The sequence below is a fragment of the Panthera onca genome, chromosome C1 (genome assembly GCF_046562875.1).
Source record: "Panthera onca isolate mPanOnc1 chromosome C1, mPanOnc1 haplotype 2, whole genome shotgun sequence".
Classification (NCBI taxonomy): domain Eukaryota; kingdom Metazoa; phylum Chordata; class Mammalia; order Carnivora; family Felidae; genus Panthera; species Panthera onca.
The window spans coordinates 21,041,501-21,061,489 of NC_138346.1; the positions used below are offsets into that span (position 1 = coordinate 21,041,501).

General features: G+C 42.5%; 1 protein-coding gene and 1 long non-coding RNA gene across 2 annotated transcripts; one reads left to right on the top strand and one right to left on the bottom strand.

Moving 5' to 3' along the window:
- Window positions 1–14,406: 14,406 nt before the first annotated feature.
- RPL37A (ribosomal protein L37a) lies at window positions 14,407–17,337 on the bottom strand. Its single transcript, XM_060623509.2, has 4 exons — window positions 17,234–17,337; window positions 16,728–16,856; window positions 16,113–16,195; window positions 14,407–14,530 (listed from the first exon to the last, which is right to left on the bottom strand). The coding sequence occupies exons 1-4, from the start codon at window positions 17,234–17,236 to the stop codon at window positions 14,467–14,469; spliced, it is 279 nt and encodes a 92-aa protein (XP_060479492.1). The 5' UTR covers window positions 17,237–17,337; the 3' UTR covers window positions 14,407–14,466.
- A 61-nt stretch (window positions 17,338–17,398) lies between these two features.
- On the top strand, window positions 17,399–18,511 carry LOC132671975 (uncharacterized). Its single transcript, XR_009607326.2, has 2 exons — window positions 17,399–17,509; window positions 18,324–18,511. It is a non-coding gene; the product is annotated as an uncharacterized LOC132671975 (long non-coding RNA).
- The last annotated feature ends 1,478 nt before the right edge of the window (window positions 18,512–19,989 follow it).

The following is a 19,989-nucleotide window of genomic DNA, read 5'->3' on the forward strand; positions in this document are numbered from 1 at the left end:
TGCAACTAAAGATGTGAAGCTGGAGCTCTTTCCCTTTGGGGGTACCCATGCATACAGCCCACCCTCACACCCAGGAGCAGGGTTTGGGGACTGATGGTCAAAGCTGCCACGGTGGAGGTTTGGGGAAGGTTGGAAGGGGGCAGCCAGGGTAGGGTTTTGAAGCTGTGTTTGCAAAGCTTTGAATGGAAGATTAAGATGATGTCAGTTGTTCAGAAGAAAGAGAGAGAGGAAGCAAATGGAAATTATGGGGGATTTTAAAGCCCCCAAACCCATGGCCTGGGTACTGTTGTTGCCACCAGCCCACAGTCCTCTCCTTGCTGGGTGTTTTTTTAAGAAAAATTCTTAACTCTGAGTTAAAGCATTGTTTTTGAAATGTCCCTGCTAAAACGAACAGACCATGTTACTCTGAGAGTGACCTTGAACTCCGCTGGTACCCAGGATTGCATTGACAGAGAGGGAATGCAGGCCCATGAGAGGTTGAGGGGTGCGGAACATGACTGTGGGTGAGGAGGCTGCACTTGAGAGTCCCAGAGCCCTAAGAACTGAAATCCTGCCTCAACAACTTACTAGTTGTGTAACTGGAATGGGGGCTGTGACCCAATCCCTCTGAGGCTTGGTTTCCTGCTCTGGAGAAGAGGAGTCAGGCAGCACTTCCCAAGGCCTGTTTTTCTGTTAGGGAAGCACTAGGTGGGTCCTGAGCGAAGAAAAGCAAGAGCTCATGGTGAGATAGCATGAGGGACATGTCACTTTCTCATTCTCCGAACTCCAGTCTGGAGCAAAACCCGTCTAGGGCTCCCTCTGCCGTCCACTCTCCATACTCACCATCCTCTGTGAAACCTGACCTGCCCGGGTTCCTCAGTCTGGGGCACGGAGCATGCAGGGGCCCTGAATTCATCAGTGTGGTCCTGTTTGTACTTTGCTAACATTATCTCTTGAAAACATTCTTTCCTTTCCTTTCTGTCATATTTCATATTTCCCCTAATTTTATGCCTTTGTCTCGTGCCTGGGTTGGCCCTCCTGTCACCAAAATCCTTTACAACATGCTACTCTCAGAGAACCTCAGTCTCTTTGTCTGTGAAAGACAGAAAGAAAGAAAGAAAGAAAGAAAGAAAGAAAGAAAGAAAGAAAAAGAAAGAAAGAATAAACATTCTCTGAAGTTTAAGCCAGTAAATGACAGAGAGAAGTTGGATAACATAACTTCTGGGTCCAAAGCTCATCCTTCTTCCCCATTAGTGTCCCCTCTCTGACGTGTGTGACCTTAGACACAACACTCAAGTTCTCTAAGCTTCTTTTTCCTCATCTGTAAGAAGGGGAAACAATCATTCTAACCCCACGAGTTTGGTGTGAGAAGAAGGGGAAACAATGCGGGAGGAAAGGAGAATTGGCACTAGAAAGAACACGGTCAACACTCACTATGATCTTAAAGTATGGTGTCTTCAAGTAACTGGAAGAAACTCAGCATGGCTGGTGCTTACAGAGGAAACAGGACGTCACCACAGACAAGGTTGGAAAGGTAATCAGGAGTCAGGTCATGAAGAGCCTCATAAAATATGGTCCCACAGCTGCACAGTGCAGGGCTGTGGTGAGGACTGACTGTGTCTATACAGGTCAAGCCCCTTAGAACACAGCCAGGCTCACAGCAAGGTGCATGCTTACGTATTCCTAAGAAAACCTTCCCACTGTTAATCATGACTTAGAAACTAAAGCAGGGAAATTTATGAGAACAGCCTTGAGTTGATGAGTTAAAAAACAGATGCTTGGGAGGGAAAGATTTAAAAGGCTTAGAAAAAAGGAACATCAGGAAAGAGAAGACCCTCATGTCATCTGTATAATACCAGCCTTTGCATCTTAGCAAATCACACCATTCAGTGTGTGCACATGCACACATGCACATATGCACACACACACACACACACACACACACACGCACACACACACACAGCTCCCTCTCCAGAGGGAAGTCTCTCTCCCACTGGCTCCTGTCCAAGTCATACTTCTACTGAGCATCCCATTGGCTCTGCCCAGTGGTGGCACCATCAGGGTGTCTCCCTGCATCAGTGTAACCTTTTGACCCACTTTTTGGGGGGCCGCGCTCTCACTTAGCTTCCCCCATTGGTTCATGTCCTCAGTGCTCTAGTTACTCAATTACAAAGCCCAGTGTTTTATGACAGTGTGTTTAATACTTTCCTCCTTTACTGATCTTTTTAAAGGAAAAAAAAATCTTGACTCTGAAACTGTGGTTAGGGCCCTGCACACCCCAGATTGAGAAGTGCTTGATAAATAAAATCTTATTCAATTCAATTCAATTCAATTCAATTCAATGTATTTTGACGATGCATTACCAATGAAGTTTTGTTTTTACAACTGGTAAAAACTATTTTTAATATTATTAGCAAAATGGAAATACTAATATTTTCCCTTCAAACTAGAAGATCCTAGAAAATATACCCAAGTCTATCTTAATTATATATTATATTAGTGGGTTGTTTATCTCAAAAGACCTTTCATTAACAACTCCTTTTGGTCTCTCATTTTTTTTTTAAATTTTTTACTTTTGGCTTGGTCACATCATGCCATTCTGGAAATTTAAAAATAACTTGGTACTTACTTAACTGTAATTTTGCACAAGCTCTTCACTATTTTATATATGCCCTCAAGATGAATCTCCCAAACCTTACTTACTTGTCCATGTATGTTACTTTCTTCTAATACGCTGTATCACCCCCTAGCGTTACATATGATGTTCTGCAGCTAATACATGCTGACCAATTTCTCTGCTTTGTGGAAGGAATAAATATTATCTGTAGATGAGTACTGTTCTGACTTACAGGTTAGATTCCCAAAGAATATATGTAAATCCATTGGGTTCTAATGCCAAAGTACATTATAAAAACCTTCAAAAATATCTAAAGAACTAGTGACTGTATGTGATACCTTACAAAGATTGTTTTCTGGTCAATACACAAAACAGTGAATAGAGTGATATACGTGCCAAATGATTATTGTTTTCCCTTTGTTGACATTTTTAGGGATACTTCCATGTTTAATGCCAAAGCAGAAAACAAATGGAGTGTTAGGCTTTAGTAACAGAGAACAAAACATAGACATGAGGGTGGCTCTAGTTCAGATTGAAAGATTTTTTTTCTTAATAATTAGCATCTATTATGTCTTGAGCTCTGAAACATTTGTTATTTTAAGTTTTCACTTCATAGAAATATCTATTATTTAGAAATTAACTAATTCCTATGTTTTCTAGCTTATATTGATTCCAACTTGCTGGATCTTCTTGGTCAACTGGCATTGACTTTGTAGACTTTGTCAGTTCTCCTTAATTTTCTCTAGTTGGTGTTTCCCTAAGTTCTTCAAGTAATTCTTCAATCTGTTCCTCAAGAAGTTCAGAGCATCGTCACCTACATCACCGATGTATGTAGTGTTTTATACCTTCCTCAATGGCCCAGAAATGCTGGAAAAAATGTGCACATTTTTTTTCTGTATGTTTTATGATACCGTAGTCTCCCCTTGTCTGAAGTCCGGCTTCCCAGTTTGTTACCCACAGTCAACTGTGGTCTGGAAGCAGATGATCCTTCTCTAGGTGTATGGTCAGAGGATCAGTAGTAGGCTAACGCTAGGTCACAATGTCTACGTCCTCACCTCACTTCATCTCATCGGGTAGACAGTTTATCATCTCACATCATCACAAGAAGAGTGAGTACAGTGACCAAATTCACACGATTTTTATTACGGTATATTGTCATAATTGTTCTACTTTATTACATTGTTGTTAACCTCTTATTGTGCCTAATTTGTCAATTAAACTGAATCACAGGTACATATGTTTAGGAAAAAATAGTTTATATAGGATTCAGCATTATCCAGTTTCAGGCACCTACTGGGGGGGGGGGCGGTTCTTGGAAAGTATCCCCCTACTGTATACAGGTCCCTCTTTGTCTCTAGAAATCCTTTCCTGCATTAAAATCCACTTTGTCAAATATTAATGTAGCTTTTATTTCATGGATTAGTATTTGCAGCTTATATCTCTTTTCATTCTTTTACTTTAAACCCTTCTGTATCTTTAGGTTTTGTGTATCTGGATCCTTGTATCATTTGTAATTCCTTATTCTTTAGGTCTGTCTTTCCTTAACCTTGATACTTTGTGTATGTAACCTAACTTGACTATCTTTCGATTGAAGCATTTAGTCTGTTTGTGTGTATATATATATATATATATATATATAGAGAGAGAGAGAGAGAGAGAGAGAGAGTTAATCTACCACCTTACCACGTACCATTTGTCCTACTTGTTCTTTCTTATCCCCTCTGAGTGCTTGTTAATTCTATTTCCACTGTACTGTTAGTTATACATTATTTTCTATTCTTTTAATGATTACTAGAGATTACAACATGTATTTGATTTGTAGTTTGACCTCTTCCTGAACAATGCAAGAGCCTTATAACATTTTAACACTATTTACCCTCTTTCTTGACCTATAATATATGCTGTTGCTTTAATACATTTTAATATTACCCCCCAAATTATTATTATGTATAGTCTACAGTCACTTGTATTTAGTTAGTTTTCCTTTTTGTTGACTTTCAATCTTTCCTCCATCTTCAAGTCTCCTCAGATTAGTTACTCTCTGTCCAATCGGTGGCTCTGCAGTAATAAAAGCTCTCAGTGGTTTCTTTGTTTGAAATTGTACTTTGCCTTCATATTTTAAGGATATGGTGACTGGATACAGAATTTGACAAACTTTATAGATATATATCTATTATCTTGTAGAGTCTATTATTAAGAAATCACCTGCCTTAGAAGCACCTGGTTGGCTCAGCTAGTGGAACATGCAACTCTTGATCTTGAGGTTGTGGATTTGAGCCCCATGTTAGGCGTAGAGATTTCTTTTAAAAAAGTCTACTGCCTTAGTGCTTTTTCTCTCCTAGCTTCTTTTAAGATGTTGCTTTTGTCTTTGATATTTATAATACTGTGATATTCTTAGGTGTGATTTTTTTTTGTATTTATTTTGCATAAAAGCTTACAGGGATCCTTAAATCTGCAGCTTGCTATTTTTGTAATTGGTTTTGGAAAATTCTTAGCCATTATCACCCCTCCTCTTTTTCTCCTTCTGGCCTCCAATTACACATGTATTAGAACTCTTCGTTGTATCTCCTTTGTCTCTTACACTTATTTGTTCCTTTCCTTTGTTTTTTTGTGCTCCTTTCTGGATATTTTCTTTTGAGTTATCTTCTAGTCACTGATTATCTCTTAATCTGCATCTCATTCACCGTTAAGTCCATCCGTGGAGTTCTAATTTTAGTTATTAAATCTTTCAGTATAAGAATAGTCTTGTTATGTTTATTTATTCATTTTGGAGAGAGAGCATGAGCAGAGGAGGGGCAGAAAGAGACAGAGAGAATCCCAAGCAGGCTCCACGCTGCCAGCACAAACCTGATGTGGGATTCGAACTCACGAACCATGAGATCATGACCTGAGCTGAAATCAAGAATCAGACACTCAACCAACTGAGCCACCCAGGCACCCCAAGAATAGTCCTTTTTTGGTAATGAAATTCTTAGTCTTGCCTTTTATTTCCTTGTCTATATTAAGCAGTTATTTTTAAATCAGTGTCTAACAACTCTATTATTTGGATACCCTGTGGGTCTTTCTCAGTTGTCTATTGTTTCTCTTGGTTTTTTGTTTTCTTATTTGTTTTTTATTTTTTTAGTAATCTCTACACCCAACATGGGGCTCAAACTCAAGACCCCACAATCAACAGCTGCATGCTCTCCCAAATGAGTCAGCCAAGTTCCTCTCTTGGTTTTTTAAATTAAACTCTCTTGTCTCCGTGTATACTTGGTTACTTCTACTTGGGTGCCAGACTTCATATATAAAAAAGTGTAGAGATACCTTGAAGCTTAGGGTATCTTTTCTTTTCCCAGCGAGGATTTACATTTGCTTCTTGTAGGCAGATAAGGCACTAGTAATTCTAAATTAACTAAATCCAACCATTATGTAATTTGGAAGTCATCTTCAATCCCTGTAAGGGCTTATTTCTTGTTCACTTCTCTCAGGGTGTAACCGCTGGAGTCCTACTCCACAGTGCGATCTTACCAAATTAAAGGAAGAGCTACTACCAAGGCAAGAACTGGGGCAACTTCAGGAAATCTTAGAGGCAGCAATTCATGGTCTTACTTCCACTAAAAGACTCAATTCCAACTAGCCATCTGTGTGTGTGACACTGCACAATTTAGAAATTCCCAGAAATAATTTGGTCAGTTATACCAGTTTGTGTCATGTGACATCCTTCTGTGGCCAAGGGAAAGGATCCTGCTATTGGTAACCCCGCTATAACCAACAGAATGGAGGAGGTAAGTTGCTCAAAAAATGAGATTTTGGTAAACAAAAATAATATGTCTTCATATATAACATAAGAGGGAAGAATAATAGAGGACACAGGATAGGGAACAAATCTGGAGGAGAATATGATTTCAGCTCTAGAAATGTCAAAACAGGTCATTGTGAAATACCTGATTTGGTCAGGGTCCTGGCACAAGACAGATGGGATGTTCAAGTGGAGTAATTGAGCAGAGCTGAATAAAGGGACTAAGGTCAACCTTGTGGGCAGGGTTAAGAGAAATCAATAATGGAGGAAGCCCTCCAGGACCAGTAACAATGGGGAGACATTACCACTTTAGGCCTGCAGGATTGAGGGGAGAAGAGTGGTGCTAAATCTCAGAAAGAGAAGCTGTGGACATAGGCAAAGAGCCACCTAACGGCTGACTCTTCAGGCCACTATACCTGAAGCAGCTCTGCAAGGAGGAGCAGGGGAAATAAATTTCGTGACTACTTTCTTCTCACCTGCCAAGTCCTCTGCCAGTGTCTCCTTTTACTGGACCTACCCAGAAGCCAGAGAACAAGGGAACCCACTACTACAGCCCACATAGGGCAGAAAATCTCCTGGAGCACAGAGCTGGGCAGTAAAGGTGATGTATCTGGAGAAACTCCTTTCTAGCTTACTGGTACAGTGGCATAAAGAGCCCAAAGTAATTCAAGATTTCAATTTAAATAGAACTAAGTTTACGTTCCCTGGAAGAAAGATTACTTCCTTAGGCACTACAATCTCCAAACTCAAGGTCGCAAGCAAGGGAAGCAAAAATGCCTTCGATGGGTCAGCTGGCACAATTCTCAATGGAGTCCCACTTGATCCGTGCATCCTGACCATGGGGGTGGGAAGCATCATATACTGTGTCTTTTAGGATGGTATATCTAGCTTCATAATGAGTTAACCCCCAGCTGGTTCCATAGCTAAGCCTTTGGCAGACCTAAGCCTATTAAGCAAGCTGTCTCTGGATAACGGGGTGTATGGTAAAAATTATTTCCGTAAGTATGAGCCAGTTGGTATAATTTCTTCACTTCCTTCTCTGTCATACTGTATGGGATACAGTGATGGATAAGGCATTCTGCCAAGTCCACGAAGGGTGATGCTAGCAGACCTACTGTAGGCAACAAAGAAAAATCTTTATAACATAAGAGGCAACAAAATCCTCACCCATAATACACGTCTTCCCTAAGGAGACAAATGGCTGACTTGGAAGGTATCTAACATCATCACTTGCTAAATGGTACCCTTAAGGAACGGGGCCATATTAGGACTTAGCACTGGCCTCCCTTGTCGCAGTTTGCCACTCAGCAGAGGCAACAGCCAGGTCACTGTTGGCCAGGGGAAATCTATCCTTTTGAGCTCATATGCAGGCTCAATCTCTGCTATCATGATTGTTTTGTCCCGGTGCCTACTGAACAAGCACCAAGGTAGTGGCTGGGGAAAACAGATGACAGACAACCACAGAAAGGGTTCTTATTTATCTAGCTAGTGAGAGCAATATGCATAGTAGATATTTTCTGGTGGGCATTTACATGGGATAAAACTTCATCACCTCTATTCATTCTAAAAATTCTATCGGCATATCTTTCCCTTTAACTAACATCCTTGTCACCAATCTTTGATTCCTGTTCTTCCCACCTCTCTGACTAGCTGGCCATTGTCTAAGCCCACTGCCTGGAGAAAGAAAAGACTCTGGAACAGGTTTAAGTTGTGGCCCAAGTTGTTCTGCTACTTAGTCTCTATGACCTAGCAAATCCAAAGATTCCATTTGAGAATACAACGCTACTGCACACAGCTGATTCCATCTATATCTATATCTATATCTATATCTATATCTATATCTATATCTATATCTATCTGTATCTGTATCTATGTAAACATCAAGTTTATAATGGGTAGTTTCAGTTGCACAGAATTATCTGTGATGTATTTTCAGGCATTCTACCAGGGCCCACTAGCAAACAAGAGACACCTTTCAAATGGATAATAGATGTTAACAGAAGTCACTAATCCCAAACCTCTAGTGTACTATGGTTCTTCTTTTGGAGCATCATAAAACATCTCTTCCACTAATACTTCCAGTCTATTCGAATTTGATAGGTCATAGACTAAGTAACAAAGTGACTTGGACCTGCCCCAAAGTCCTTTCTTTCTCCACTCTCTCTCAGAACCGATAGCCTTACAGGTTGCTCCACAAACAGGACAGAGAAGCACATCTAAACGTGTTTTGCCTCTGAAATCCAAAGAGATCCAACATTATGCCCCTCTCGGTTGGGGATGTCTAAGGTGAAGAAATTTGTCTATCACTTCAGAAACTATTCCAAAGATGACCTAAATCACTATATACATGTCTTCTAAGCCATATAAGGATCACAATACATCCTGACCTCTCAGTCCAATTACTGTGTCATTAGTGTAATGGATCAACATGATCAAGATCCTGCAGGATTAGGACAGAGAACATGTGACTTGATAACTCTGAAGTAAAACAATAAAAGTATACTGCCATCCATGTAACATGACGGCAAACTAATTTTGAGTACATTGCTGATAGGCATGATGGGAAAACATTAGCTAGGTTAACAGCAGTATGTCAGGGCCAGACATGTTGATTTTCTCCAATATAGAACTGCATTCAGAATCATAACTGAAATTGGTTATGATAATGAGACTATTGCTTGTGACAATTTCAGTTGTTTGGTGGTACCATTAATCTGTGATTCCCCGGGGATTCTTTATTTTACGATCTTGGTGTTATGTGTTGGGGGCAGGGAGAAAGCACAATTTCTAAAGGTTTATAGAATTTGACAATTTCCAAACCTAATAGCCCTTCCTCCACTGGCCAAGGGACAGTTGAAAAGACTTCACTGTTTACTAAGTCTATCTAGTCCCATACTACATCCTGAGAAGGGGGTAAAAACCACAGAATGGAGTCATCATTCCATTACCCACTGACCACTCAATCCAAGACATGATCTATCATCGGACCTCCAAAAGCTCCTTCTCTGACCGTGGCCAATGTTGTAGTGCTCTTCCAGGAGTTGTGATTTGCAAGGTGGTTTGAAAGACAGAATTCCAATGTTACTTTCAAATTAGATGGTTTAGGAAGAACACAATTCAAATGACAATTGAAGTTTGATGTTAAAGACACCTTCCCTCCTAAAATTATAGCCAATCTGATTCCCTTTTGGAGTTTTGCTGTTGTGTGGTCTTGGTGAGACTGTCTACTAAGGTGCTAGGGGATGGAAATATAACCCCCATTAGGCCAATTAGATGCTTTCTTCAGGTTTTTCACTCCTAAATACTGTCAAAAAGACAAAACACAGATCTGATCCGCCCATAGGGGACTCGTTAAAGGGATGGTTTCTCAGCATCTCCCATTGATAACTGAAGAAAAGATGCCCTGGTTTCTTTCCCTTACAAACTTGGGCCTTTTTCTTCTATCCTGGCGCACTCTATTATCCTCCAGTAATCTCTCTTCTGCTTCCATTAGCCTGAGTCAGCCTGGATGCACACATCTAAAGAACTCTAGCTGAAACAAGTGGGAATTGGGGCAGCCCTGTGATCCTGGCAGCAGGGAGTCCATGAACTTTTCTAGAAGCTTAGTGCTTTGCCTTAGTGTTAACTCAGCTCCTGTATCATTTGACTCAAACTCTCTGAAGAGAGTTGACTGGTTCCATTTACTCTATCGGTTGTCCATCCCTTTTTCCCACAGTGGTTGGGGCAATCCTTTCATGGTTCTTACGCAAATGCAGTCACTCCTGAACTTGTTTTCCCCACAGGCTGGAGTAAGCTGACAAGTGACTAAGTCATCTACAATTAGACTAAAATACCCATGGAAAGCACCTGGAAAAGATATTGCTGGAAACTTATCACAAATGTGCTACAACTTAAACCATGACAAGTTCACAGGGACACCATATGTGGATTGAAGACAACAGAGCAAAATAAACCCTCCCCCTACAGAGAATATCACAAGAGCCTCCAAAAATTTAACCATTAGAGTGCTCCATATTACTGGCATGTCACATGGCCATGTACACATCACGGGGGCATACGTGCACGCACACAGTGTGACACTGGCTTCCTATTTTCAAAGGTCTTGTTTTAGTCCCCTCTTTCCTCCTGAACCAAAACTGTACATTAGAAGAGATTCCTCAGGGGCGCCTGGGTGGCTCAGTTGGTTGAGCGCCCGACTTCAGCTCAGGTTATGATCTCACAGTTTGTGGGTTCGAGCCCCGCATCAGGCTCTGTGCTGACAGCTCAGAGCCTGGAGCCTGCTTCCGATTCTGTGTCTCCCTCTCTCTGCCCCTCCCCTGCTCGTGCCCTCTCTCTCTCAAAAATAAACTAAAAATTTTTTTTTTAAAAAAAGAAGATTCCTCAGCCTGAACCTCACATCTTAACTCTTCTTTCTAACACAGGCAGTTTCCCTCTGGCCTCTGCCCTGACACCCTCACTCAAACAGCACCAGTGTCCCCAGGACTCCTCTCCAAGATCTGGGGCCCCAACTACCCTGGGTTCCTGGACCTTAATATGGACAGTATCTGGAACAAAAATTACCTCATTTGTTGTTTGAAGGAAATGTCATTAGATCGATTTTACAGATGAGGAAACAAGTTCAAAAAAGGGGTAAACTTGCCCAAGGTCACTACCTAATAGGAAATATAAACTACTTCTGACCCTAGTCCATGTTCTTAACCACTAAGCTATATGGACTTTCTTCTTTTTATCCTTTCCAGTTGTTTCCAAATAAAATTTAGAAACATTTTGTAGAGCTCTTTAGAAAAATTCACATTTTGACTGGAATTGCCATACACATATGCACACAGACATGTACTCACTACATGTAACTTTGAAACACTCTTGGTTTTCCACACCAGTAAGTTTTAAGTGTAATGAGGCACGTTGTTCCACCCCTGCTAGTGAGCAGGGTCACTGGCAATCCTGTCTCTTCCCTATTTCAGGGAGCGGTTAATACACGCTGATCTAATGGTCTCCACCCTCTAACTAACCACTGCCCCATCTCCCTCCCAGTTTCTGCATTAGCTGAACCACAAGAGTATCTGTGGGTCTTCCCCGTGTCAGGCGTACTACTCCCTGTCCTGACACTGCTCTCAGGGCTCTCTGACCTACAGGGTTGACCATGGCACATGCATTTGACCCCTGACTCGTTTTGACTGATACATCCCAGAACACATAAATCAGTTTCCCTGCCCTGTTTTCAGTTTTGGCCCTAAGTGCTATCAACTACAAAATGGCTTTTGGTTTTCCTAAGACTGTAAATATGGAAAAACTTCTAACTTTGTATGGACAGCTAGGTTCTGGTTTCTACATTTCAAAACTGCTGATGTTATTCCCAATCGTAGCTGGGCCCTCCTAAAATCTGTTCTCAGCCCCAGATCTCAGCTCCAGGATTTGGTCTCTAGGCCTATTCTTAAGTAGTTCCCATCCCTCATCTGTAAGCCCAAAACAAAACTTTCAATTAGATGTGCTATTTTGGCTTTCTGGCTACCTGTGCATTTATCACGGCACACAAAAATATTTACGAGTTAGCCTGTGAGTTTAGTGAGGAACACCTGCCTTATTCACCTTTACATCCTGATGCAGGCAAACGACTTGAAATCAGTTCTGGGAGTCACTGTGCAAATTGGGGCAGCCTGGACTGGGGGTCCTGCGCTGAGATGTTTCAAAGCCTTATGAAAAATGTTTGGGTCACTCAAGACGTCCTACTATACCCAAATTTACCAGGAGACGTAGTTAGGTATGGGAGTGATGGGCCTCATCATATATAAAATAAGGATTGCTGATAAAAGAAGTAAAGCTCTGGAAGCGTCCAGTCCTGCCTCTGCTCACGGTAATCATTTACCAGTTTACTTGGGAGTATACATCAGATGCAGTGTCAGTCTGGTTGTAAGTTTCAGCAAGCTGCTAGATGGGAACATGGGGCATCGCTGTACTATCACTGACATCGTGCACTTGTACACAGAGGTGTCATTTCGTGGCGTGAATCAATGCAATAATGTGAGGTACAAACCCATAGATCAAAAGTTCTGAAAGAGAGCCAGGGGATAGGGTTGCTCTGTTAAGAGTAAAATGAAGGTGGAGATGTTTAATCTATGAAGAGGCAGATTAAGAAGAAACATACTTTTGAGCTCATAAACCAGTGTAATCAAGTGGGAAAAACATGGACTAAGAAGTCAGAAACCTAATTTTCAGCCCTACCTCTGCCACCTACTGTAACCTTATCAAACTATTTCCTTATCCACAAAATATATACTATTTCAACAGCCTCCTAACTGGCCTCTATGTCCCCAATCTACTCTTCAACTATCATAAAAACCATGTTAAAAGTAATAAAGTTCCAGGATTATCAACTCTGTAGCCAACAAAGCGAGTGTTCAAATCCCAGCTCCACCATTTACAAGTTATGTAACTTTCTCATGTGTAAATGGGGATATTACCTACTTTTCCTAAAGTTGTCGTGGGATTAAATGATACACAGTACCTAAGACTACTCAAGCCTGACAAATGTTAAACATTACCTCACTGCTTACAAAATTCTAATGGTTCTCTATTACCTCCAGAATCACATCCAAATTCCCAAAGTAACAACACAGAAAGTCTTCAAATGAGATCCTGAATCAGCAGCCCTAGCTCCCATCACCTACTCCATTCTGCTACCAGGAGTTGTTCAGGAAACTGAAGCACAGGTTAAGTAACATAGATCACATAACTACCCGAGCAGTTTGGCTGAGTATGGTGCCTATTAACCCCAGGCACCTCATGTTTGTTCAACTCCTTACGATGCAAAATCAGGGGATTCTGAAGACCTGTGCCAAACGTTTCCAGGAGGTCTAAAAATCCTGATTTATCAATCTTGGTCCTATCTGTACTGGCCCAGAGTACTCCGTTTCAGAATACAAAATCACCTCAGTTATAGGCACCATTGTCACAAAAATGAGAGCCACACATTTACTCATCACATACTTAAGCCTGCTATGTGCAAGGAATTATACCGGGGATACAATAATGAACAAAACTGTTGGGGGCAACAGTAACACAAACCTATAGTTACCGCTATGGGTCTAACAGGAGCTTGACACAGTGCATTATTGCCCTGAGGGAACATTCGTGCCAGAGCCAATGCTGAAGTGGAGGGAAAAAAAATCTGTGCACAGGTGTTACAGAGAACTTAAGATATTTAGTAATGGGCCAAAGAGAGTTAAGGGCTGTCCATGAAGATCCACAAAGATTTGTACTTTGTCCAAGGACAGAGGGAATCTGTATTTTTATCACATCAGATTTGGGTTCCCAAAGAATCACTGTCTTCGAAGTGTACACAGACATACCTGTTAGGAGGCTAAGGAATCCTTACCACACATGGCAGCTTAGGGCTGAGAAAAGGCAAACTGGCAAAACTGGCAGAGAACTACATAATTCTCGAGTAAAGGGGAAAAAAGGTTACATCATAATCATGACCTATTCACAACTCTTGAATTTCTCTATGGAACTTCACTGTTTATTAGTGAGACGGACCATCTGGATCAGCTTGAGCGCTTCAATACGGTCAATCCTCTACGCAATGGAAAATGGAGAATGGTGTGGAATTTTGCAAAATTTGCTCTAAAATTGTTCCGTGTTATTTTCTGCAGATGCTGATACAATGTGTGGTAAGACAAAACACCCAGAAGTCAGGAGGCAATACATACCATCCTATCTTTAGAGACAAAACAAAACAAAGAACTGATCTAAAGACAAAAGTCTGCGCAACTTGAACTAATGTACCTCAAAGAAGTTGAACTGGCAAGGACACACGCATAGAAAGCGAAGATGCATACCTAATCTCTAAGGCTCATATTTTTGTCACATGTCATCTGACTACAGAAAAATGCGCTATTATGATAACCCACCTCAGCACCCTTTTCCAAGAAAATCAGGATTTTTAATTTCCAAGTCTTCCGAGAAAGCAAAATTAATGCAACACTAATTGGAACATCTAATTAATAAATTTAACAATACGCCAAAGTAATTTTGTTATATAAATTAACCCATTTATTATAGGCTAGCAATGTTTCAAATGGTGAAGCTTCTACTGGTCTTTCAACTCCTTCAGTCTTCTGATGGCCGACTTTACTGTGACAGCAGAAGTGGTGCTGGAAAGAAAAACAGAAGTTGGTTCCAACACAGCTACACTAACATGTGAAATGGCATGAGTAAATCCTGCCTTTTAACAGTACAATCTTAACGACGATGGCATCCTTGAACAATGAGTCTTGTCTTCAGGCTCTTGCAGGATTAGACAGGCAATTTAATTTCATGCATCTCATTTATCAAGCAGCATAAAAAAGGAACAGGGAGGAATGAATGGTTGCAAGAGGCTGACCTAAACTCAGTAAAAGGGAATGGACAGAATGCCAGAAGAAACTAATAAACTGTTAAGATGGTATTATAATACATTAGAAATATCAAGAAAACAATGTCAACATAGGTAGAATAGAATAAAGTATATTTTGGAAAGGCAGCTATTAAAATGACTATAAAAGTTACACCTAAAGATTCAGGAACTTTATCTTGAAAACCCGTAACCATCACATACGGTGGGCACAGGAACGCTAGTTCACTTTATCATCACAACCAAGACAGCACCCTAGTCTCCACTCTCCTTCTTGCCCTCATAAAATCCCCACAAGACACATATATAAAAACTATCATTTCAACACTTTTCAGTATTTTACACTGCTGCAATTTTGCAATTTTTGCTTTTCGTTTTTTAAGTAAGCTCCACGCCCAGCGCAGGGCTTGAAGTCAACAACCCTGAGATCAAGAGTCAGAAGCTTAACTGACTGAGCCACCTATGTACCCACACACCATTGTTTTAAATCAACATAAAGTTAAAAATTCAATTCTTTGGGGCGCCTGGGTGGCTCAGTCAGTTGAGCGTCCGACTTCGGCTCAGGTCATGATCTCGCGGTTTGTGGGTTCAAGCCCTGCATTGGGCTCTGAGCTGACAGCTGAGCCTGGAGCCTGCTTCGGAATCTGTGTCTGTCTCTCTGTCTCTGTCTCTCTCTCTCAGAAATAAACATTAAAAAAAAAAATCGGTTCCTCAACCACACCAGTCTTATCATTTTATATGTAGGCGGCTAGTGTATTGACATCTCGCGTCTACGTACTGGCTAAAGGAAGAACACATCAGCCTTCAGGGAAGGCAATGCATTCCAAGATTAGAGGCCTTCGATGGCGGCTTCAATTCCCAGAAATGGATTAACTCGAATCCACTCAATCAATAACCAGCAGAGACAGATTTATCTCAGCAGTATCATGGGGCACTTGTCAGGGTCCAGCCTATTCTGTTTAGGAGGCAAAGGTGTAGTGGTGCAGGAGGCCTCGTGATTCCAGATACAGTGACGAGCTAAGTGACCTAACTTTTATAAAAACAGCTTGCATCACAAGTCAAGCTTCAGTATGTACCCAGTCTTGCCAATGGGCTTACAGTATCATAGCGCTCAGTGAGTACCCTTAGGACCCTATACAATTCTAACGTCAGACTTTATTTCAGTTTTGTTTCTATACCTTAAATAACTGAACATAAACCACAGCTCTCAAGGAGTCGTGGAAGACACAAAAGCACGCTCACTTTCTCAGTCTCCTAGAGAGTTAAAACTAGCCCATTCGGCCTCAAACCTGAATTCTGCCGTGACTCACACACTTGCAAATGCCACAAAGAAATGGACTCACTTATAGGTCCAGGCACCACCCGCTACGGTTTTCATGCAGGAACCACAATGCCAGATCCCCACAGCTCGTCTTTTCATCTTGGTCTGTAAAAGAGAATCAATTTTCCCTGTGAACCAATGAAAAGTCTTTTATCTCGCACACATCCAGGTGTCTGATTTACATTAGGAAATCCAAGCTGATGCACTGTAGATTACATGTGTTTCTAACACCCTTAAGTCCTCTAATGCAAAATTTGCATTCCTCATGGTGCCTTATGGCCAGTGATGTGACAGATCCCCTCCATCTCCTCCCAAAACAGTACTTCTGCACCCCACAAAATTTTACGGAACCCCAGTAGACAAAACGGACACAATCATTTCCCCCAACGCAGGTCTGGCGTGGGCTGGGGCTCCGTGTCAAGTTTTACCCTTTGGTTCTCAAAAAGCATTTTGCAAAATCCACAGGTATCAACAATACCCTAACGTCCCGTAACTGATCAGCAAACGTCAGCATGCGCAAATCTAACTGCTCAGCAACTCAGAATCGGCACACGGCTTACAAGCTTCCTTCACGAGAGGGCTCACTTCGGAAGAAAGCCTTCCCCTCCCTCCCCCCACCAGACACCGACCGCCTTACCTTGCCACAGAAGGAGCAAGTGTACTTGGCGTGCTGGCTTATTTCAATCTTCTTCACCATTTTCCTGAGGGAGGCACCATAACGGGTCCCGTATTTACCGACAATCCCGACCTTCTTGGTGCGTTTAGCCTATTAGGAGTTGAGAGAGAAACCAGCCATATTAGGACCCGGGTCGGACACCTTGCCCCCGCCAAACCCCTTTCCTCCAATCACCCAGCCTCTGCCTGTGACCTAGCTCCCCCTCATTCCACCCTGCAAAACCAGGGCCAGGAGCGGGCCCGATGCTCCCACGGCGCTCTGTTAACCCGGCCCGGAGGGGCCAGGCGCCACCAAGTCGCCCCCGCCCCTCCGCCCCGGTCGGCGTCCCAGCGGGGCGGCGAAGGCACGGAAGCCAAGGACGATGCGGGGCAGGGCGGGTAAGCAGAGGCCGAGCTAGCGCGAAGAAACCAAGAAAAGGTCAGATGCGGGCGGATAGAACTCCAGGCCTCAGCGGCACGAACACTCACCATGTCGCCGCAGACTAGGCCCGAGCCCAGAGAGGAAGAGACTCATTGCGCAAGCGCGGTTTTAGGCAAGCGGGCGGAAGTGGCGAATGGGAGGCCCAGCTAGGAACTGAACTCTATGCTCCGGAGGTTTCCTCGCCCCGGAAGCCTCCCGGGGAGTGTGGCAAGACGTCTTCTCGCCGCCAGGGTTGCCCTGATTCGCAGATTGTGGCAACAAACGAAGCACGCTTCACACATCCACGTTATCTTACACGTCTGTTACAAAGTCCTGCAAGGCAGGTACGATTTCCTCCATTGTACGGACAAGGGAAGGTTCCGATTTTAAGTGACTTGCTCGCTGCCATTTGGCTTACAGAGTGCTTAAAGCTTATGATTCCAAGTCTTACTGCTTTCTGCATTATACCTTCTAAAAATCGTGGGCCCCGTGCAGGTGGCTGGCAAAATGGGGAATAACGAGACTCCATTCTCAGAATTTCAGCCCAGCCAGGAGACAGTCATGGGACCACATTCACCAGTCATAAAATTGCAAACTGACGATAGCTCTGAAGGAGGTTTTTCCTATGATCCTTTTGAAATCACAACAGTCGTTTTCTGCATTAGTAGGATAAAGAGAGGATATCTTGTGTAATGGTTAGAAACATAGGTCTGGGTTCAAAGCAGGACTCTGCTACTTAACCCTTGTGGGAACTCTTGACAAATTATTTTGCTTTTTCTTCATCAGTTTCTTCAAGTGTACCATCTGGATAATTATAATACCTACCTTAGAAGTTGTTGTGAAGAGCCAGTGAATTAAATGCATGAAAAGTGTTTGCCACAGTGCCTACAACATACCAAACACTATACAGTTGTAACTATTACTATTATTATTCTGGGTGAAGAAACTAAGATTCAGAGAAGTTAAGTAACTTGTCCAAGGTCACATAGCAATAGGCAGTGAAACTAGAACTCAAATCCAGGTCTGCCTGATCCTCCAGTCAGCTCTCTTAATTATTAGCATGTATCACTCCAAGTCATAATATTTAGTGCACTGAAAACTCATAACAGAAAATGTACTTAACTTGTAATTAGGTCTCTGGCACTTGGTCCAAACCAGACTCTGCGACTACCTTGTGCGATGACACTTTTGGTTAGCCACAGTCCCTACATGGCCTGGAGAACCACCTCCCTGCCTCTCAGCAGTGACCAACTCTACAATGAGGTACTGGACTTGATGATCTCCAAACTGGACACTGAGGCCCAGAGAGGTCATATGACTTGCCCAATAAAAGACTTCCAGATCAATGTTCTGTCTACTGTATCACAAGCTTCAAGCTGTTTCCTTGGCTGCTTTTTCAATCCTATTTTCTGTTCAGGGGTCAACAACATCTGCTTTCTACTTTCCCTTAAAAATATGTGCATCTTTTTTCCTTAAGTTTTTTTTTTTTTTTTTTTTTTTTTTTTTAGCTTGGGCATAATGAAACTATTCTAGTCATGGCTACTGCTACCTGAGGCCCACTGGGGAAATAGGATGTGCTCAAAATCTCCCCGTTCCACCACAGGCTCCATGTACCCTCTACCCCTTTAGGTGGAAGAATCTCGAGGGGCTGAGGGAGCAAGTCTCTCCTCCCTCAGGAGAGAAATGCACTGCATTTGGGGGATGATTTCTGGAAACCTCCACCAAAACTATGCCCTGTTTCTAGAAAACTATAAATTAAAGCAAAAATACATTCCTAGTGGTGCAAACAAATGGGACTGGTGGAAGAAGGGTTGAGAAACAAACACTGCAATGGTCCGTCTCTTCCTGTCTGTGCCTGCAGGCTGGCCCTGGGTGAGGTATAAGCAGGGCCAGCCTTGCCCAGGAGCGGACCACCCTGAGGTGAGCCCTCCCGGGCTGGCTCGACAGCTTAGTTCAGATCATCATTTAGCAAACTGACCATCTTCCCACGCCATCCCCTGTGTAACCACCTAGACTCTGGCCTTCAGGGGGTCTGAGAGAGAGCAAGAGAAGACAGAATGCATGAATAAGAATGCAATAGAGTGGCTGAAAATGAGACACTCCATAGTAGGAGGAAATTGTTCATGCCCAGAACAATTTTGTTAAAACTGAACAATTCTCTAAATAGCAAGCTTGAGGGTGTACAAATAAGGCTCTCGCGAAATCAGGTCTAAGTGGCTTCAGAGAACTGTGCACAAAGTCTCAATTTGTCTTATCTGTGGGCTAATAAATCTCCATTCCCCTCAGACGACGATCAGGTGTAGAGATTAATATGTACCCATAAAAGTCTCAGTAAAAATCTCTGCTGAGTCACCCCTGCTCCTCAGGAACAATCAAAATTCACTCTGGCCTTTAGAAAAGGAAGTTAAAAGTTGCCTCTAGAGGAGAGTTCTTTTAGCTGTTGAGCCAACCAGTTCTCTTTGGGGCATATGGAACCTTTTATTCTTGAAAGAAATCTGGGGTTCAAGCATCATCCCCAGTTTATCTCACGCTGGAGACCAGAAGGGTTTATCCTGGAGTCCCAGGCTCCACGCTGTTCCTTCACTTCGTGTCTAAAGAGCTCTCGCTTGCCCTTCACTGAAGTGCCTGGTGGCCACGGACAAGAGACAAGTCTGCACACAATGTCAAGAGCCCTGTGGGTCAACCTCTACACCAGGCAGGGGATTCAGCAAGGGGAAGGTGAGCCCTGCCAAGGTCAAGTCCTTAACACCTAAAAAGAACCAGGTGTCCAAAATGGATTCAGCATGTGGATTCATTCCCTCCTCTCTTCTTTCCACAAACATCA